Genomic DNA, 17,286 nt, shown 5'->3' on the forward strand with positions numbered 1-17,286 from the left:
AAGATGACACAAATTTCATTCACAGAAGAGTCAGCCTCTATTATTTTTCTGGTTTTTAAGAAGTCTAAAAATTTCAAAATTGCATTTCAGTTGCAGCAGCTGCAGTTTACCATCTTCCGAACACTTCCACAACTGGCCCCATCACATAGCGGCAGAGTTGTGTGTCACCACAGTGTGTGTCACAGACTGTGTTGTGATCATCTATTTCCACATCTGACTCCCCCAACTGGACCCAGGAACCTCTCACTCATCTTCATAACTCCTTGGTCTTTCCTGATGCCAGCAGATAAGTTAAAATCTTCATGATATCTGATTATCACTTTTCTTCCCCCATTGAAAGTTCCAGTACCTGGACAGTACTTCCTTATATTAAATTCTTTCTATTAAAATAACTAGTATAGTGTTTCTCTTGATTGGATCCTGACTGATGGATTAAATAATTCTAAAGAAATACTAAATAATTCTGTAAATAAAACTGAAAATAAACTAATGAAAAATACAATATAGAAAAAAACTTGAATGACAAAGACATGACTGAAAAGAAATGACTGAGAATAAGTAACTCTGAAAATAACTCAAAAACTAAATATCTCAAAAGTTCTGAAAGTAAGAAACTCAAAATATAATGCTCAAGGTGCAACAACTGAAAATAATTTAAAACCACATATTAATAACTAAAAATCCCCAAACGAATGTAAAAATAATCCAGACTCTAAAATAAATGAAAATAAATTACTGTGACTATAGGTAACTCTAAAACTAAATAACTAGGGTCAAAGCCCTAAAATAACCACAGGTGTTTTATTCTGAAAATAAATAAAGCAATTAAAAAACTTCCAGTGAATTTTTACTATTCAAATAAGTAGCTGTAAAAATAAATAACCCCCAAATTGCCAATAATTAAAAATAGAATAAACATGAAAATAACTCACATTAACAATTGCAAAGATAGATAATTAAAAATAAATAATTCTAAAGGTAACTAATTTGGAAATACATAACTCAAAACAAAGTAACTATAAATGAGTAACTGAAAATAACTCAAAAACTAAGGAACTAAGTAAGACCAAATAGTTATAAACAGGTAGCTTTAAAGCTATGAGATTAAATAAAGAGAAAACTAAAAACACAATGAATATTAACTAATAAAACTAAAAATAAATTACTGAAGATAAATGAAGCTAACTTAAAAACTAATAAATCTAAACATAAATAGCTCAGAAGTTAACTTGTAGCCAGCCCTCATAAAAGGAAACAACCCTGGAACAAAGTAACACAAGTATCACAGTTAACATTCTTGTGGGGATTCAGGGAGAAAAGCGCAGGGCTGCCCTGTGGAGTGTGAGCGGCTCCGATCAGAGGTTCTCAACCTAGCTCCCCACTCCTGCCCCAGGAGAAATTTGGCAATGTCTGAAGGCATTTTTTGATTGTCTTAATTTGGGTGAGTGGGTGGGAGGTGTCCCTGGCATCTAGGGGATAGAGGCCAGAGATGCCCCTAAACATTCTACAGTGCCGAAGAGAGCCCCCCACAGCAGTTATCCCAAAGTCGAAAGTACCAACATTCAGAAACCCTGGACTCAGCTCTCCAGGACTGGATCCCTAACCTCCGTAGGCGTACGTGTGGAGCAGCTAGAGGTTCTCCGCTGAGTCCGCACTCTAGGTGAGTCTAGAGGGGCGCAGTTTTCCGCGGACTCTGCGCCCTGTCCCTGAGCGGGCGCGTGTCGGCATCTGCAGGTTCTCCAAGGGGTCTGCTCCGAGTCCCTGCGCTCGCGCGGCCGCGCGTAGAACAGCCCAAGGCTCCCCGCGCAGACGTGGACCGCTCCTCAGGCTTCGGGATCGATAGTCCAGTCGCCCCCGGGCAGGACAGCGGATCTGTGGGCTGTGAGATCCCTTTGTTGCTTCTGCTCCGCGCCCACAGAAGCAGCTCCCAGGAATACAGTCGGCCGGGGCGGCTCGGGGGTCTGGAACGAGTATCAGTTCTTTGCGGAGGGCGGCCTCAGGCTCCCTTCTTGCGCCCTCACTGCCTCTGCTCGGGGGAAACTGGCCTTCCCCGCAGGGGCGAGCAAGCCAGTAGACATTCCAAGGCTCTCCTCAGTTTTGCTCGTGGCCCTGAAATTCCAAGAAGAAAGTCAGAGGAGCAACTGCTAACAAATTGGCTTACTTTTCTTTTCGCTTTCCACTCACGTGTCCTCCTCCTGGCAGCCCTCTTTCTCTCCCTGGATGCTTTCCCCTTTCTCCTGACCAGACTTGGAGGTCTCGTAACTGTCGTCCAACCGGAAAAGTCCCGAGAGCTGGAAGGGAAGGGACAGTGATGCAGTGCTGGGAGGTGGGTTAGATCCACACGGCGATTCCCGCTGGCAGGGCGGGGCCACCCCAACTCTCCCACGGGGCCACTCAGGTCCCACAGCAAGAGCCTCTAATTCTGGCCTGAAACCAGCGCTTCGCTAAGGAGCCGGTGATGCGGCGCATGCTGGGCTGGGGGTGGTGGGTAGGGGGTGGGGAGTGGTGTGGGAGCCACTTTGCAGATCCAGTGATCTCAGCTTCCTTGATTAAGCTGGGTCCTTATGGGTGAGAATCGTGAAAGGAGGAAGAAAGGGAAAGGGGAGAGGAAGAACGGGCAGTACAAGCTGATGAACACGAGTAAGGGAGAATACGAAGGAAGTAAGAAGGAAATAAATTACATTCAGGGCACTGTTCTCCTTTTCCAAATCTTCTGCACCTTCACAATTGACAGAGGTTTCCATGGAGATAAACTCCCTGCTTGAGCAACCTTGGGGAGGGAAAGTGAAGAATTTGGCCTGCTGTGGGGGAGGGCGTGGGAGGACATTTCCCCCCAACCCACCCCCCCCAACCCCTCACTGCCCAAGGGCAGGATGGAATGGGCAGCACAGGTCCCCAGAAACCCATTCTCCCCATCTCTCCCTCCTCTCCCAAGATAGGACTGCTTCCCCTGGATCAGGAGGAGGGGTACCTGTTCCAGCTCAAAATTCTGTAATTGTGACTGAGAAGACGTGTCCACATGGTACTCATAGCCCTACCTCCCTGTCCTCCAAGAAAAGTCATTGTCTTTTTGTCTCGAAGACCTTCTTGCCTTCACTCCTTCCCACCCTCCTCTCCTTCCTGCCCTCCTCTCATCCTTACCTCCTTCTCTCCCCTGATAACTGCTTGTTTCCCATCTCCTTGGCAGCCTCTGCCAAATGTCACTGCTCTCCCCAAGGGAAAATGAGAGGGACAGTAAGTACATCCTGCCTCTCTCTCCAGTGAGATTCATTTACCAGTTAGCAGCATCACTGTGCACCTGTCCTGCCAGGCCTGTTAAAGACACTGTGGGCAACAGCCTCTCCCACCAAATGCTGAGCCTGCTGTGTCTGCTGGGATGTCAGGCATTTATCAGAAGTGAAGCCTCACACAACTGTATGGACCTTAGCCCCAGTTTACAGATGAAAAACTGAGATGAGAGAGATTAATCACCAGGTTGAGTAAATTCCCTTGGCCTGTAAACACTACAAGAAAGTGAGTGAAAGTCTCGTCCAACTCTTTACCACCTCATGGACTATACAGTCCATAGAACTCTCCAGGCCAGAATACTGAAGTGAGTAGCCTTTCCCTTCTCCAGGGGATCTTCCCAACCCAGGATCGAACCCCAGTCTCCTGCATTGCAGGTGGATTCTTTACCAACTGAGATATCAGGGAAGTGCTGTAAACACTGCAGCTGGAATCTACACTTTTTTTTTTTTTAAATCACACAGCTTGGCTTGTGAAATCTTAGGCCCCCAAACAGGGATTGAACCCAGGCCCTGGGCAGTGAGAGCTTGGAGTCTCAACCACTGGATTGCCAGGGAATTCCCTACACATTCCTACTCTTTACGCTATGCTCTAAAAGACATGATCCTTGTCCGCACAGTGCTGCCAAGTCAGCTTAGGGCGGTGAGCATCTGCAAAATGAGTCCACCTGAGGGAGCCCTGGGTTGAGCATCAGCAGAGTTCCAGATCCCTCAGGAATCTGAGTACAGGAGAGAGTTTTTAGTTCAGGTGAGAATTCACGAGGAGGGCACTGGGGCGAGGCCCATGGAGGAGGGCCTTCTGGGCAGAGGACTGGCAGAGGAGAGGGAGTGGAAGGAGCCTGCAGTTGGGGTGGGGTGGGGTGGGGCACAGTATCTCTGGGAGCAGGCAGCCAGCAAGTGGGAGCTCCCAACCTAGTGTCCGGAGGCCCCCCTAACTGTGTTCTGGGGCCCGGGGTCCTCCCCAGAGCAGGGCAGTGGGGGCTGTGCTAGCAACACAGGGAGCAGCGGGGCAGCCTCCAGAAACCCAGCCTGATGCAAGGGCACAGCCTGGTTTAATTCTGGCTCCTGGGAGGTGGTAGGGAGAGCAGAGGAGAACCTGGCTCTGGGAGGTGCCTCCCACTGCCCTCCTCCTGATGTGACTTCAGGGCACCCACAGGAACCCCCAGAGACACCTCGTTAGGGTGATCATCCAGCCTGGGTGCCTTAGACCAGGGGCAGACAGTGAGGACAGAGGGATGGTGGTCCTGCTGGAAGGTTATTAGAAGCAGAGCAGCCATGTTCTTGACCACCCCTGTGTGAACTGAAGAGCTGTGTCTCCAGGGGCCGAGGTCTGAGTGACCCAGACAATGCCAGGTGCCAGGGACCCCAGAGGGACCCCAGAGGTACCTGCTGGGGATGGAGCTGGGCCCCGAAGCCTCATCAGTCATAGAACATGGGCAAACAGCCTGGGGTGACAGCGGGCTGGGAGGAAATATGGGAACTAAAAGCCCTGAGGACAAGTTCCAGCCATTCCTCAGGATAAGTGGCTCCTGGGGTGACATGATGACCTGGTGCTGGGCCCCTCTCTGCTGCTGGCCCTGCAGGATGGGTGCAGGGAGGAGGCTTCTGTCACCCACATTCTCCTCACAATACCCTTGGAAGGAGAATTTCTTCTGAGGCAAACCACATCTGCCCTGGGTGAGCCCTCACATGTCTTCCTCGTGGGCCCTGGGCTCTGACAGTAGGAACCACACCCTATTCACCCAGCCTCCCCTGTGGTTCCTGGAAGGAACCCAGAATTCTTAGAACCCGGAAGCCTTGGAGAACATCTCTCAGTCAAAGCCCCTGGTTGTGCAGGGGAGGAAGGTGCAGCTCATGGGCAGTCTTTGTCATTTCCATATTTAATCCCTTTCTCCTAGATTCACTGGCCATGGACTCTGTGGGACCAAGAGTCGTGGGTACTAAGTCTTAGTACTCAGGTGGCAGCACTGAGGGGACCCCAGAATTGGTCTGGCACATCACAGGCACCTCAGTGAATGAATGAGAGGCCCATTGCCTGGGGTAGGAGCAAGGGCTTTGGAGGCAGTCAGACCTGTGTGTAGTTTTGATTTTGCCCCTCATTCACTGGCTGTGTGATCTTGGGTAAGCCACTTGACCTCTCTGAGCATCAGCTTCCTTGTTTCTAAAATAATAATACTTATTTTGCAGTGTTGATGTAAGAATTAGCAAAAATGTTTATAAAGTAATATGGAATTCAATAAATAACACTTGTCATGATTACTGTTACTAGTAATCACAATAATACTGAAGAGAACATCTCAGAACTGCTCTGGGCACTCCAGTGTGCTATTATTACTAATATTTTGGGGATATTTGTCTGCCATTGTCTTCAACTTCATAAACATCTGAGAGAGGAAACATTATAAAGGTTAAAAAAGGGCTTTAACAGGAAGCAGAGTGTGCATGTGTGCAGGAGCACACATACAGACACACACACACACACACAGAAGAAAACCAAACCGAACACACAGACCCTTGACAAATATTTAGTTTGAGTATAGCAAAATTTCAAGTGATAGTTGTATTCTTGGAAAATGATCAGAATGACCCTGGTACCAGCCCAGGTCCAGCAGTGTGTTGGGAAGGTTTACCCCAAGCCTGGGACACTCCCAGTCCATGTACAGAATGAGCATAAGGAGTGTTGGTGAAGAAGGACAGGAAGAATAGAAAAGGTGGCTCATGAAAATTCATGCTGATAAGGATGGGTGTATGTATTTTCTTTTCCTCCAGCAAATGATCTTTATAGCACATGCCACATAAATCCTAAAATATCTAGGGAGTTTAGTTTTAGCACCTAGTTTTTAAAATCCTGATCTTTTATTTTGCTTAAAAAATGAAATTTACTAACAAGTGAGCCCATTAGTGAGTTTAAACTATCCTCTTCAGATACATGTATATGTATGGCTGAGTCCCGTCACTGTTCATCTGGAACTATCACAACATTGTTAATCGGCTATGCATGCATCCTAAGTCAGTTCAGTCACATCCAACTCTTTGCGACCCTATGGACCATAGCCCTCCAGGCTCCTCTGTCCATAGGATGGATTCTCCAGGCAAGAATACTGGAGTGGGTTGTTACGCCCTCCTCCAGGGGATCTTCCCGAACCAGGGATCAAATCCCTGTCTCTTATGTCTCCTGCATTGGCAGGCAGATTCTTTACCACTAGTGCCGCCTTGGAAGCCCATTAATTGCACCCCAATACAAAATAAAAAGTTAAAAAAAAAATACATGTTTTTGGTCAATTATAGACTTTGAAGATAAAATTAGGGCTTTCCCCGTGCTGTCCACTAGGTGGCATAAAGGGACAACTGTAGATCCTGTTAGTTCAGGGGCGGCTCTTACTCCATGGACTCCAAAGGGGTAAACTATTTCTTTTTTTTTTTAAACTGGAGTTTCCTTTATTCCTCTATTCCTTTAAAATAACTATCTCCATCATATAACTTAAAGTATATTATTTTAACTTGGGGGTTGGGGAGTAGAGAGCTACCTTAAAGCAATTCATAAACCCCCGAGCTTTCCTTTCCTTCCCTGAAGGAACAAAGGTGGGTAACTAATTGCTATTCAATATGCTAACAGCAATCTAGGCACCAGCCTAAGAACTTCATCTAATTCTCATAACAAGACCATACAGTATCACTTCCATCTTGTAAAATAATTGATGAGAACAGTGTAAGCACAAATAAGTTAAATAATTCATACAAAGAGATGGAGCTGAAGTCTATTAGTCCTCAGTGCTTGGACCCTTAACTGTGTGCAGTGTTGACACTGTGCTCTTTCTCTGCCTTCTAGGAGTCAACCAATGGGGTCATGTTCTGCCTAGTTCATCCCAATAGCTCTCCAGAGCTCAGGACAGGTGAGATCTCCAGGGTGCTTGCACCAGTGCTAGGTTGGATTAAGATCTTTTCCTTGGTGCCCCAGAGTATAAACTTGAACATCTATGATGTGGTCTCTATCCGAAGTGTCCACTTCCTTTGCATACCTGTCTCTGGCCAGGTTTTCATTCCAATCCCAAAGAAAGGCAATGCCAAAGAATGCTCAAACTACCACAAAATTGCACTTATCTCACACACTAGCAAAGTAATGCTCAAAATTCTCCACGCAAGACTTCAACAGTATGTGAATTGAGAACTTCCAGATGTTCAAGGTAGATTTAGGAAAGGCAGAGGAACCAGAGATCAAATTGTCGACATCTGTTGAATCCTAGAAAAAGCAAGAGAATTCCAGAAAAACGTCTACTTCTGCTTTATTGACTATGCCAAAGCCTTCAACTGTATGGATCACAACAAACTGTGGAAAATTCTTAAAGAGATGGGAATACCAGACCACGTTACCTACCTCCTGAGAAATCTGTATGCAGGTCAAGAAACAACAGTTAGAACTGCACATGGAGCAATGAACTGGTTCCAAATTGGGAAAGGAGCATGTCAAGGTTGTATATTGTCACCTTGCTTATTTAATTTATATCCAGAGTACATCATATGAAATGCCACACTGGAGGAAGCACAAGGTGGAATCAAGATTGCTGGGGGAAATATCAATAACGTCAGATATGCAGATGACACCAACCTTATGGCAGAAAGTGAAGAGGAACTGAAGAGTCTCTTGATGAAAGTCAAAGAGGAGAGTGAAAAAGCTGGGTTAAAACTCAAGATTCAAAAAATTAAGATCATGGCATCCGGTTGCATCACTTCATGGCAAATAGACAGGGAAACAATGAAACAGTGACAGACTTTATTTTCTTGGGCTCCAAAATCACTGCAGATGGTGACTGCAGCCATGAAATTAAAAGACGCTTACTCCTTGGAAGAAAAGCTATGAAAACATAGACAGCATATTAAAAAGCAGAAACATTACTTTGCCAACAAAGGTCTATCAAGTCAAATCTATGGTTTTTCCAGTAGTCATGTATGGATGAGAGAGTCGGACTATAAAGAAAGCTGAGTGCTGAAGAATTGATGCTTTTGAACTGTGGTGTTGGAGAAGACTCTTGAGAGTCCCTTGGACTGCAAGGAGATCCAACCAGTCAATCCTGAAGGAAATCAGTCCTGAATATTCATTGAAAGGACTGATGCTGAAGCTGCAATACTTTGGCCACATGATGTGAAGAACCGACTCATTGGAAAAGACCCTGGTGCTGGTAAAGATTGAAGGCAGGAGGAGAAGGGGACGACAGAGGATGAGATGGTTGGATGGCATCACTGACTCGATGGACATGAGTTTGAGTAGGCTCTGGGAGTTGGTAATGGATAGGGAAGCCTGGTGTGCTGCAGTCCATGGGGTCTCAGTCGGACACTACTGAGCAACTGAACTAACTGAACTCTGGCCAAGAGGAAGGGAATCACTCAGAAGCATTCAGTTGCTTTCAGTTTCCACATATTCACACAGTACTCTTTTTTTTTTTTTTAGTGCATATTTTGTTGTGGACATGAGTTTGAGCAAACACCAGGAGACAGTGAAGGACAGGGAAGCCTGGCATGCTGCAGTCCATGGAGCTGCAAAGAGTTGGACATGACTGAGTGACTGACAGCAATAAATTTTGTTGTCAGAATCCCTGCCAGTTTCTAGAGCAGCCAGATCCTGCTGCCTTAGACTTTCAGGGCTGCTAGGAGCTGGGGTCAAAGAAACTTCACAATTGGGAAACTATCACCTAGCTCAGGAACCAGCTGCCCTCTGAGGTGTCTAGTTGGGTTTAGCTGAATGGGTTTTGCCCACTTAATCAGAGATTTAATGAGAATTTTCCCATAAGAATAAAATATAAAGACTATCAGACAAAGGAAACAGTTGTCACACTCCAGGAAGTCCTTGATCCTGATCATCAGGAGGTGGTCAGCCTGCTACCTAACAGAGGCAGAGAGGAACACATTTGATGCTCCTGTCATCCACCGGGACATGTCCTAGTACTTCCCTGCCCCACTGTCACTGTAAATGGGCAAGTAAAAGGACAAAAGCCAGACAAGAGTCTGGGATACCCACTACGTATGCCACCAGCAAAGTGCCAGGTGAGAGGGAAAAGGATGTAGAATGAGTGGGAGGGAGATAATGACTTAAGGGTACAACCTAAGGACAATCAGCAGCAGGCAGCAGACATAGATTTAACTAGGACTCTTACTATGTCCACTGGTGGAAATTTCCCCCTTGGGAATCAAGACCTTCAGACCCACTGAGGCTGAAGTAGAAGGAATGGGAGGACAAATTGCCCATGTAGGTCACTTTGGGTATGACAATGAATAAGGTCACAACTCATTCAACCTCTTGGCTCCCATATCCATATATTCTGCCTCCTGGGGTCCTGGTGCCATAAAGTGGCCATTACTGCATCCTGAGGTTAGCACACCAACCCCTCAGTCTCATGTCCAAACTGCTGCTCACAGGTGCCTTCAAGAGGCTCTATCAAGTCAGCAGCATCTGAACATGTGATAGGATCAGTGGGCTGGTCCTGTGGTCACATGCCCATGGCTGTTCCTCTTTTGCCAGAATGAATCACTCAATCAAAGCAGTGTTCTATTCTCGGTGTTGCAAACTGACGCACAGAGAGTAGGATAGGCACAGGTATCAACCCCACTCATGGTGAATCACTGTACTCTCCAGCTTGGAGGGCCTGATGAAATCACCTGTTCTCCTCAAGGGCTCAGCATGGGTCTCTGTACTGGCAGTCAAAACTGGCAGCAGCTAGACTGGTCTTGATGATAGGGAGCCCATGCTGCTGGGACCATGCACAGCCTTCCATTCTACTGCCAAGACTTCTCCATTCATGAGCCCATTGTGCAGGTACGGGGGTGCCAAGGAAGAAGCTGCATTCACATGTCCAATCACGTAAGTTAGTTCATGTGTCTGGAGTACATTGTTGCATGTGTATAGCCTCTGAAAGTAGTTGTGCCTTTGTGTACTTTACTGTACAGTAATGTGTAGAGTTCAGTAGGACAGTATCTTTATTTCAAGCCCAGGATGTCTGGAAGCAAGTGTAAAAGCAGGGGTCGTGTAGCTGGTATTGCTAAGAAGCACCAAGTGATAACGATGGAAACAAAAGTGAAAGTAATTGCAAGAGTAGAGAGACAAGAGAAAGAAGTAACTGAAGAACCAAAGAGATTCACATTGCAGGAAATGGCAAGGGGATTTTCTTTATTTGAGGAGACACTGTTAGTTTTTAAGACACAGGATCCAAACCTAGAATGGTACACGAAGATTGCAGCAGCCATTCAGAATGCAATCTAGTGCTAATGTGTCATCTATGATGAGGAAAAACGAGCTACTACCCAGATATCACTGGATTGTTTTTTGAAGAGGGTCGACCGAATTGAATCCAGCAAGGAACCAGAACCTGTGCCATCAGTCAGGCATGAGTGAAATTGCAGTTTGCCTTCCATCTCCTATTGCTGATGATCTTGCAGCTCTACCATCTCCCACCTCCTCTTCCTTTTCCAGTCAGTGACTCATCTTCACAGTAACTCTTGTTGACTCAAAGCCAGCCCCTGTAGGCCAACTGTTGTACTGTACTTTTCAAGGTACTAAGGTTTATTTTTTTGTGTGTTTGTTTTTTATGTATTATTTGCGTATAAAGTATTATAAACCTATTACAGTACAGTATTATATAGCTGATTGTGTTAGTTTGGTACCTAGGCTGACTTTGTTGGACTTATGAACAAATTGGATTTATAAACACACTCTTAGAATGGAACCTGTTCATATTAGGGGACTTACTCTATGTCTTATCTGAGACTTCTGCATAATCTTGCAGGGAGGAGAAGGGCTGATCCTCCAACAAGGGGGAATGGCACACTTCTGTTAGTCCAGGGGAACAAGGGCATGTACCCAGATATTCTCCAGTTTTTTGGTTGCACATCTTCTTTCTCAGGGCCCAACTTGCCTGCTTCATCTGTTGGCACTAGGGACCCCATATAATCAGGCGGCAGACCTGCCTAGGCTGAGAATTCATCCTTCTCTCAAGTATGCCCTCTGCTGTAGGTGATGAGGCCTCCTGATTCTCACACTGTGCTTTAAATTGGCAATTACTCTGAGTCCGCCACTGTCTTCACTCTCTTCAGTGCACCAGTGGTGCTTAGCAGTACCCTCCCAGTTCCACGTTCCTGATAGTTAGTATCTTTCCCAAACCTGTCAAATGCTAGAGACACTGCACTTGCTGATGCATCCCTGTCTGCCTGTATCTGATCCCAGTTCACCACTGGGGAAGGTCTTACAATTGAACAGCTACACAGGCCAGTGTCCAGGACTCCCAATATTCCACCTACTGATGCCTCATGGCCATCTGGCCAGCAGTGACCCAACACCAGAGTCCCATCCTTTCTAGGACCTCTCCTGGTACTGTCTTAGGTCAGGTTTCCAGAAGCAGATTGTGCAAATGAGTTGAGAAGAAAGGGCGTTCAGCTGAAATGTGTAAGGGACTGAGGGCAGAAGATAGAGCAAGGAAGAAGCCAGTGCAGATAAGGGTTCAGCCAAGGTCTAGCATCAGCCTGGTCACCTAAGAAATGCTGGGGTATGGATGGCACCACAAGTGTCCCATCTTGAGGGAGAAGGGCTGGCTTTTGTGCCCTGAATCAGCCAGGCAAGCTGCCCTAGAGAGAGGCTGTAAGCTCTCACGTATTTCTTGGATGGATGGCTCTGGTCAATTGAAGATAGCAACCGACGAACAAAAAGGATCAGGATGAGGTCTCAACAGCCTCTACTATACTACTGTGTGTGGGTTTTTTAAATTAAAAAAATAGTAGGTTTTATTTTTAGAGCAGGTGTAAGCTTATGGAAAAACTGAACAGAAAGTACAGAGTGTTTCCACATGACCCTTCACCGTTCTCTCCCCACAGTTTCTCCTATTATTTACATCTTGCGTTAGTGCAGTATGTTCATTACAACTGATAAACAAGAACTGATACACTATTACTAACTAAAGTCCATAGCTTACTCTTTGTGTTGTACCTTCTGTGGGTTTTAACAGATGCGTAACGCCATGCAGCCACCATTATATCATATAGAACTTTTCCAGTACCCTAAAAATCTCCTGCATTCCACCTACTCATTTCCCACCCCCTACACTGAACCCCTGGTAACTGCTGATCTTTTCGTTGTCTCTCCTTTTCTCTTTTCCAGAATGTCGTATAGTTGGAATCATACAGTATATAACCTTCTCAGAGTGGCTTCTTTCACTTAGCAATATGCATTTGTTTCCCCCATATCATTTTAAGGCTTGACAGCTCATTTCCTTTTGCTGCTGAATAATATCCCATTGTATGGGTGTACCATAGTTTGGTAAACATTTAGGTAAGTACCAAGGAGTATGATCACTGGACCACATGGTAAGATTATTCTAACTGTGTGAAAATCTGCCCAACTCTTTGTACTATTTTGTATTCTCATCAGCAACAAATGACAGTTCCTATTGCTCCACATCCTTGCCACATTAGTGTCCTATACTATGTTTACCATGTAACTCTCAGTTTTTTGCTGCAACAGCCAGTCGTTTGAAGAGCTAACAGGTTTTTGTGAAATTAGCTAGTGAAAAAGTCACCAAAGCTCATGTCAACCTAAGAGTTATTACCATTATAACTTTTTGCCTCCTGAAACCAGCCTGCATTTAAGGTGTGTGCATGCATGTGTGCACATACAGATATACACAGTTATACATAAATATATATGGACAGTCTACAACCAAGCCTAGACTGGAACACCCTTAACTGAATGTCAGCTGTTCTTCTGCTTACTTCATGTCTTTGGGTCTGATGACCTCAACTACCTGGACAGAGACGGAAAGAAGCAAAGAAAGGCACCTGGACAATTTGCATCTTTATGCTTTGGATAAAGGAGGAGTTATAACTTTATTAACAGGCTCATACATGCTCATTTGTAGATTGTACCGATGTTGACTTGCCTGTCCTCAAGCAAAGGATCTTTTGTTTTCTTCAAGAGATTCTTGAACATGAAACACCTCAAGAACAAAACATACTTTATGACTAGACAAAACGGATAAACTCAATTTTCTAACAGTACTTGATAAACTGGAGTCACCGGTTAAGTGGGCAGCCAAGATATGACTTGATCAGAGATAGCATTGGGGGATAAAGCCAATTATTTAGGAGATGAAAATCTGGTTTTATCTTTTCTTAAAAATGCTTTTTTTCCCATAAGTTAATACAAAGTCTCCACAGTAAAGAAAAACAAAAATTTCATACCTTCTAGAGATTCTGCTACACGGAGGGACAGGCCTTATCATACAGAGAAAACTTAGGGATTACATTCTATGAACTCTCATCAGCCATAATTTTTCTCAAGCCTTAATTTTTCTGGTCTGTACTAAGAAGAAAATATGTCATTTTTCATTTTTCAAATATAAAATTTTATAACACACATATACACCCTAGTTGAGAAGGATTGCCTAATTAAATGCCATTGCCATTAATATTTGTTAACCAAAATGGAATATTCAATTTCTTAACTATGTGGCTATCTTTCTGTTAATTTGCCATTTCATGCTTATTAGCATCCAAGGTTCTAGAAGTCTGAATAAGAAACATACACTAGTTAGCCTTGTTCTGGAAGAGGGGTGGGCTGTACATGTTTCGTTAATGTCTTTTTGTAATTTATAGGTGCTCAATAAATGTATTTTGAACTAAAACTTCTTTTAGAGGCCTTTTCCAAATAAAGTATATGCCTGAAGACATCCCTCATGTCCCAGTGAACTAATCACATGATAATCTAAAACCAAAGTCTCAAATACTGAATTCCTGATACTTCGATTACAGGCAGTAGAAAAAGCATAAAGAAGGTATTTTGGGAAAGGTTATCTTTAAATAGCCAAGGAAAGAAAAAATGACAACAAAAGTAGCACAGTCAAGCCCCATAAACACATAATCTATCATGCCATTAAAATACAAAATATAAAAATGTCTCCACATTTGTTCCTATTTGACCCCATGCCCAATTCTGCCTACCAGAAAACTGATTGATCAAGTGTTCCTAACTTTTTCAGGGAAAGCTTTGGGAGGAGGTGAAATCCATAAATCCCGGATACAACAAAAAATACAGTGCCCCCATTCAGTGTCTTTCTTCCAAAGCAGTGGCATTCTGGCAATGCTCTTAGCCTACAACCATTTCCTTAAGAGGACAGCTCTTCCAATGAGGAAATTACTTCTCAATGTGAAATATTTGCCCTCATTTTCATTCTGGCCTAATTGGATCTATGCAAATGAATAGCAGGAAGTTGATTTTATACTTTTCTTCTTACTCATATGATTAAGGAAGGGCTGAGATTTGGGTACTATCTTCCTCAGCTTCTAAGCAGCTGGCGTCACCCCCATTGATTTCTTGCTCCACTCTACCATTGGATCTTACCTTGAATCCTACATGTGCTGGGGACTGAGTTTTCCTTGCTACTGGTAGCTCTTTCCATATTTTCAATCCAGGGTACAAATTCCACTTCATTGCCTTTGCTTTAGAGAAATACACGTGAGCTCCCTACACTCGTTCTCTACGGCAGGCGTGGTATTGGCTCACACCAGATTTTCCCTAGCTAAAGCTTTATGGACCTGCTTCCTATTCCTCCTTCATCTGTGGTCTAAGACTTGCCCCAGATCTCTGGATGACATTCAACAAAGGAATGTTAAAGGGATTCCACTTGCCAGATTACATAGTTAACACCTAACTGGCTGCAAATCTTGAAATGGGAGAGGTGAGGAGATGAGCTAAAGCTCATCACCTCCTAGCTCTTCTTACAGAGTGGTTTGCTAGCCTGATGTGATTATTCCATCAGTTCTTTCATTTATTCACTAAACATTTACTGAGTATCTACCTGAGTGCCAGGTTCTTATAAAATATGAAGCCTGAGGGAAACTAAAACTAATAAGGCAACCTATGTGCCCTAGAGAAAATTCATGGTCTAGTGGGGACAAAAAGTTAAACACATCATAAAATTATAATACAGCACATTCAATACTGTGATAGGGGTACTCCTTAAGGGAGTGAGTAGAGAGAGGAGGGAAAGAGACTCAGCTGTCCACCAGAGCCCTCACCCCTTCCTATCACTATCTTCTCTCTTTATTTTAGGGGAGCCTCTACTAAGCAGGCTGTTCCTGAACTGGATCCCAGGCTATGGGTTTATTCAGCAAGTGTTTATTGGGCACCTCCTGAGTGCCTTGGAACAGGGAGAAGAATTAGAGATGGAGAGTTTCTAAGTGGGCAGGAATAGATGGGTAAGGAGCACCAGAAAGAACTGAACCCTGAAAGAAGTATGAGTGTATCCTCCTCCAGACAAGGAGGAATGCAGAGAGGAAGGAGGATGATCAGGAGAGTTCAGGGTAGAAAGAGAGAAGCTGAATGAATTAACATCAGAGGGTACACTTGCCTAGTCAGCAAAGTAGGAGGCAGGGCAGCCAGGTGACAATAGGAGTAGAATTGGCGGTCATAGAAAAGTCACAGAAAACAGCCAGAGGCAAAAGCATTTACAGTAGGTTTCAAAATGACAGGTATGACTCAACTGCAACTCAGCAACCTAGCATTGGAAAAGATGCCTGAGGCTGGCAGTGGGGCCAGGGAGCTAATATTTTTTAATTAGAAATTTTAAATTAAATTAAAACTTAATTGGAAATCCCTTGTAATAAGGGAAAATCAGTGAAAAGCAATTATGTAGATGGGGGGTTGGCAGAGGATGAGATGGTTGGATGGCTTCACTGACTCAATGGATATGAGTTTGAGCAAACTCGGAGGGAGAATGAAGGACAGGGAAGCCTGGCATGCTGCAGTTCTGAGGTTGCAGAGTCAGACATGACTTTGCGACTGAACACACACAATTATTTAGAATCAACAGAAACTATCTGCAACACTGGACACCTCTTATAAAATGAGTACACACCTATTGCTTGCTTCAGATCATAGATTTCCTTGGTATGAAATTAAAAAAAAAAAACCAGCACTCTCAAAGATAGCTTCCCTGATAGCTCAACTGGTAAAGAACCCACCTGCAAAGCAGGAGACACCGGTTCCATTCCTGGGTTGGGAAGATCACTGGAGTAGGAAACGGCAACCCACTCCAACATTCTTTCCTGGAGCATTTCATGGACAGAGGAGCCTAGTGGGCTACAGTCCCTGGGGTCGCAAAGAGTCAGACGTCACTGAGCTACTAACACTTTCACTTTTTAACTCTCAAACAGAAGCCAATTTGAATAGATTTTATACGTTGATTTTATGCACATGTAGACATATAGAATACTATAAAAATTTATTAAAGTGTGTAGGTGTTGGTCTTATTTTCTTAGTCATTTGGAAAACCTTTCTGCAATCCTGGCTTACTTGGGCCTGGCATCCCTCCCACTTCTCTGGCCATCCTGCCATTCCCTGTGTGCCTTGACTCTTGGTCCATCCAGGTTTCTACCGTGAGCTCCATTAGCACTGAATAAAGCAATAAACAATGTGCACATTAAGTGCTCATTTTTTCCACCTGAGCCCAAATTACCTGACTTGGTGAGGGAAACAGCATGAGTTTCTGGGACAGTGATAAGAATCACACTCTTCATTTGGGTGTTGTTTCAGCCTGTGAGAACAGCACCAGGTCTCAACCTCCAGGGGCCCTCACTGCCTACACTTGTGTTAAAGCCGGACTCCTCTGTCTGATACTGGAGGTTTACTTCCCTCTCTCTCAACCTCATTTACTTCCACTCTACCCAGGAACCTCTCAAGCCTGGCTCCAGGTCATCACTGAACATGGTCCCTTGGAGGCAGCTTGGTGATTTTCAAAGGTTCCTGGGTCCACCTTCATTACCCATGTGATGGGTGGAAGTTGCCCAGGTGCTAGGATGGGCCTGCGGCCTGTATTTCCTGCTTTGGGCTCTGGAGCCTGCCAGGACAGGGAGAGCTTTATACCAGGCACCATGCTGCCCTGCAAAAGCCGTCTGTGGCCAGAGCCCCTTCCCAGTGAGCCTGATCTTCTTTGGTGTCCTCAGGCCTCCTGGTCAAGGGGGTCAG

General features: G+C 44.7%; 1 protein-coding gene across 1 annotated transcript in view; it reads right to left on the reverse strand.

Moving 5' to 3' along the window:
- Positions 1-782: 782 nt before the first annotated feature.
- MCF2L2 (MCF.2 cell line derived transforming sequence-like 2) overlaps positions 783-17,286 on the reverse strand; it is a 255,566-nt gene continuing 239,062 nt past the window's right edge. Inside the window, exons 26-28 of the mRNA XM_081571158.1 lie at positions 2,682-2,770; positions 2,185-2,291; positions 783-2,109 (exon numbers count right to left, since the gene is read on the reverse strand). Coding sequence (XP_081427284.1) covers positions 1,974-2,109; positions 2,185-2,291; positions 2,682-2,770 — 332 coding nt within the window. The 3' untranslated portion in view covers positions 783-1,973. The remainder of the gene's footprint in view (positions 2,110-2,184; positions 2,292-2,681; positions 2,771-17,286) is intronic.

This window comes from Giraffa tippelskirchi, chromosome 2 (assembly GCF_054371585.1).
Source record: "Giraffa tippelskirchi isolate mGirTip1 chromosome 2, T2T-mGirTip1v1.2.pri, whole genome shotgun sequence".
Lineage (NCBI taxonomy): Eukaryota > Metazoa > Chordata > Mammalia > Artiodactyla > Giraffidae > Giraffa > Giraffa tippelskirchi.